Here is a 4,188-nt window from a genome sequence, read left to right on the forward strand (position 1 = left end):
TACCCGTTTCGTTTTACTTTACGTTAAATTACTGAGTGAATTATGAAATTTTTATTAACTATTTATCAAATTAAATACTCACTTACTAATCAAAACTATTAATTAAACATACTATTTTTTATTCTCTTAACGTTCTACCTAAATGAGTATATTAAACCAGCTCCTGAAAGTATGACTCTTGTATGTCAGAAATGTATTGAATATCGATACTTCGAATTACCTATGGTGGTAATGTAGTATTTTTATGTAATCCTACAGTCGTCTGTTTGTTCCTATGGAAGCAATTTTGTTGACATTTTATTTAAAAACACTTTTATTAGCGACCTCTCAGCTAATAGCTCAGCAGCATTCCAATTATGTTTACCCTCAACACAATCAGTTAGCAGTACCATTACATAGATTAACCTTAGATAACCCAAATGGTTAAAGGGTCTTATTTTAAATACGTAAATATAATAATATTTCCTAAGCCTTAGTACAGGACCAATTTTCGAAAATTATAGGAAGTGTCGTAGTAATGACTTTTTAATACGTTGATGAGGATCCAATTATGATAAGAAATAGATTATTTCAAAGAAAAATATGAAAAGGAAAGAATTTATATATGGTGAAGTGAAAAAACATACTCAAATCAATCGTGAGCCAGAATGAATGCAGTAAAAAGTTGTTTTGTCCTATTCATCTGTTTGTTAGTGCAAGGTACGAGTGAGATATTCTGAATTTTATTTAAAGATAAACAGTGGCGCTTAAATCCTTGATCGTGATTCGTTTTGTAATATTATTTTATTTAATAGGCTTAAGTCGGAGATTCTCAATCTAGGCCTGAAACGTTAGTGATTATATTCTGGAACAAAATGTAACAAATATCATCAATGTATGTTAAATGTGTGTTTAAATCTCGTGACACGCCAGTGGAAATCATGGTCAGCTAAAGAAATTTTAATGATGCAATGTCCAAATAGATCGTTTTTATTAACATTTCTATGGATGAATCTCCACCATGGGTGGAATCAGGATCTCTAGATTACACCGACATATCTGGACTGGCTTGACACCCAGTCAATACTAAGGCGATATACCGCAAAAGATATATTATTTGTTACAGAAGTTGTATGTCGACGACGTGTGCACTTAAGACACGATGGCAGGATAGTAGGTGGTTACAATACAACCATACAGAGTTTCCCTTATCAAGTATATCTTTTGCTGAGAAAGGGAAACGACTACTACCAGTGTGGAGGATCCATTCTGAACGAAATGAATATCTTGACTGCCGCGCATTGCTTGACCGGGTATTTATTTCCACAATGATAACAAATAATAAAATAGGTATACAAATATATAACATAGTAGAACAGATATCATATTTTACTGATAAAATCAATACATAAGTAGCAATACAACCAACAAAAGGATATTAAAAATTGTATTATTGGTCTGAAACTGTAGCAAAATGTCAAACGAGTAGGAAAATATTTTTAAAATTGTATTTCTAATTCAGTATACAGATTTAAGGAGTCGTAATTATTAGACTTTTCACAGAAAAACAGTTTTTCTATAAACTCATAATTAATAAAACATAATAATACATACAGATAAATCCGGATTTATAGTTAATATAACTCGGCGTTTGACTACGCGGTCAGTAAAGCACTCAAACCGTCAAATTATGTTATCAATATAATAAATTCGCGTTTATAACCTTCAAATGTTTAATTAAAATATATATCAATCGTAAACAAAAGGCTATATCACTAAAATTTATTTAAAAACACTTCTTAAACTTTACCAGTATTTTAGTATTTTGATAATGACTTAAACAATCTTAATATATTAAGTTCATAGCAATTGTGATTCGTCAATCGATTAATTTCAGTTTACTATTTTCATCTTAGTATATTGTTTTCTTTTAGTATATTGTCTGGCTGTGTTCTTTTATAATATGGGTATGCGTAGCTGTAAGAATACTTGTAAATTAATAATCAAATTATGACTTATAGAATGGAAGAAGTGTTCGTACGAGCCGGGAGCACGGATTCCTTAAGTGGTGGTACGCAGTATGTAAGCAAAACTTTCTTCCAACATCCTCTATACAATACAGTTACAAGCGATTATGATGTTGGCTACGTCCGCCTACCTAGACGCATGACTATAGATGGACAGAGTACTAAGAGAACCGCACTAGTTGCAAGGAACACTGCTGTTCCTGCTGGCCGAAATGTCACTGTCAGTGGCTGGGGAGCTACAGCTGTAAGTAAATTTTGTGTATTTTTTTAAAAAGCGTACCAATTATTACGAGGTTGGCAACGCGCTTGCGAGCCTTTTTGGCAATGTGAGTGTTAAAGGGTGGCGGTGTCACTTAACGTAACGTAAAATGTTTAACGTAATACTTTTGTTAACATACCTTTTACAGTATTTTACGAGAAACGTCGGAAAATAATTAAAATTAGGTAAAATAATTATAAGTTTATAATAATATACAGATTCAATCCGGTAAAAAAGTGTTTTCTTTTAACCTAAAATGGTTATGTTATTCAAAATACTGGAACTGGTTTTGGGCTACTCCATAGTTAAAATATATATTTATTAAAATATGTATATATTTATTTACACTTCGTTACCTATAACATATAAATATAAATTTGCAAACAAAATTTCAACTACATTATTGCGTGTAGCACAAGAATATACTAATACTAAACTAAAAGAAAAGTCATTCCAGACCGCTACTACCTCCTACTACTAACTCAACTTCAATTAATTATAATGGGTGAAATCCAAGGTAAACCGAGTGTTGGTAGAAAGAAAATCATAGGCGTGAACGGGTATTACGACTGGGGAAGAGTTGCTGCATCTGGCACAGGACAAAGACATGATTGATGACCATCAAGTAGTAATGGAGAGAGCCCAAAAGAAAAATAAATTTAAATAAAAAACAGTAAAGCTAATCTGTTTTTGGTTACTTATTGCAGGAAAACGGTGACACAAGTGACACTTTAATGGCTGTGCAAGTACAAATAGTTAGCAACGAAGATTGTCGCAAATCTTACGGAAACACTATTACGTCCAGAATGTTTTGCGCAGGAGTTCCTGAAGGAGGCAAGGATTCATGCCAGGTACTTTTCACCAAGTTAGTAGGTAGAAGTTAATTGACGGCTTTGGGGACAAAGTTTAAATATATATAAAACCCCAACATGATCCCCATGGTCACCCATGACAGAACAAGAATATTCTGTAAAACTATTTTATTCCACGTCATACAAGATAAAGTGGAGAAACCAGTGGCAATCAGCACTTGGCACTTGCGGGACAAGTGCTTATCCTTCGATCTCTCGAAGTCTCTTATTTTGTATTTTAAACATGACTTATATCACACGGTTGTATTGTCGATATTGATGAACTGAATATACATACATTGTTCTATATAATTATAGGACTTATTTATAACACCAAAATAGTTTACACTTATTTTTACTTTAATATCGTTTTAGGGTGATTCCGGTGGCCCAGTGGTATTTTCTTCGAACACACAGCAAGTTGGTGTAGTATCCTTCGGTATAGGCTGTGCTCGTAAGGGAACACCTGGAGTGTACACAAACCTTGCCAACCCTCAAATTCGCAGGTGGATACGATTGAATACGAGAGCATGAAATAGGAAACCATATCGTTGGCCATGGTTTTTTGGACGCTGATTAATTAAGGGCGCTGTTTACTGCAGGTTTATTATATTTATTGTTGAATATCTTGTTTTCATTATTTATCATCGTAATATAACTGTTTATTTCGAGAATCACATTATTTTTGTAAAGAATTGTTGAGTCTTTCTAAATACGTCAATATTACATATTTAACTTTTTAATTAAAAAGTTCGTAAAAATAATTGGTTCAAGTTAGTAGATAAAAAGGCTGCATTGACTTTTCAAATGTAAATGAAACAGTCTCCGGGATATGTCCTTCGAACAACAATACAGACCGTATTGATGTTTGCGGAATTATTCATCATTATGAATATCATGTTTACAAGTCCCAGAAAGAAGACCAGTGATCCTCACTTCAATACACCTTTGATGATAGAGTTTGTTGCGATATAATAATAATTACTAATTTGGTTCAATTAAATAAATTAATTAATGGCGCTACAATAAAAATGTATTGGTTTCATGATTATTTGTTATCTAATAGACACAC

General features: G+C 32.6%; 1 protein-coding gene across 1 annotated transcript; it reads left to right on the top strand.

Annotated features, from left to right (window-relative positions):
- Positions 1–613: 613 nt before the first annotated feature.
- On the top strand, positions 614–3,755 carry LOC123711872 (trypsin-2-like). The gene is made up of 5 exons (XM_045664716.1): positions 614–699; positions 1,106–1,292; positions 2,001–2,250; positions 2,973–3,116; positions 3,492–3,755. The coding sequence occupies exons 1-5, from the start codon at positions 648–650 to the stop codon at positions 3,648–3,650; spliced, it is 792 nt and encodes a 263-aa protein (XP_045520672.1). The 5' UTR covers positions 614–647; the 3' UTR covers positions 3,651–3,755.
- The last annotated feature ends 433 nt before the right edge of the window (positions 3,756–4,188 follow it).

This window comes from Pieris brassicae, chromosome 7 (genome assembly GCF_905147105.1).
Source record: "Pieris brassicae chromosome 7, ilPieBrab1.1, whole genome shotgun sequence".
NCBI classification, from domain to species: Eukaryota; Metazoa; Arthropoda; class Insecta; order Lepidoptera; family Pieridae; genus Pieris; species Pieris brassicae.

What these genes read in the sequence shown, in the direction of transcription:
- LOC123711872 (XM_045664716.1), top strand. Translation starts at nt 648, where the DNA reads ATGAATGCAGTAAAAAGTTGTTTTGTCCTATTCATCTGTTTGTTAGTG. An exon ending in CATCTGTTTGTTAGTGCAAG is followed by an intron (nt 700 to 1,105) that starts GTACGAGTGAGA and finishes TATTTGTTACAG; the next exon opens with AAGTTGTATGTCGACGACGT. An exon ending in GTGGCTGGGGAGCTACAGCT is followed by an intron (nt 2,251 to 2,972) that starts GTAAGTAAATTT and finishes TACTTATTGCAG; the next exon opens with GAAAACGGTGACACAAGTGA.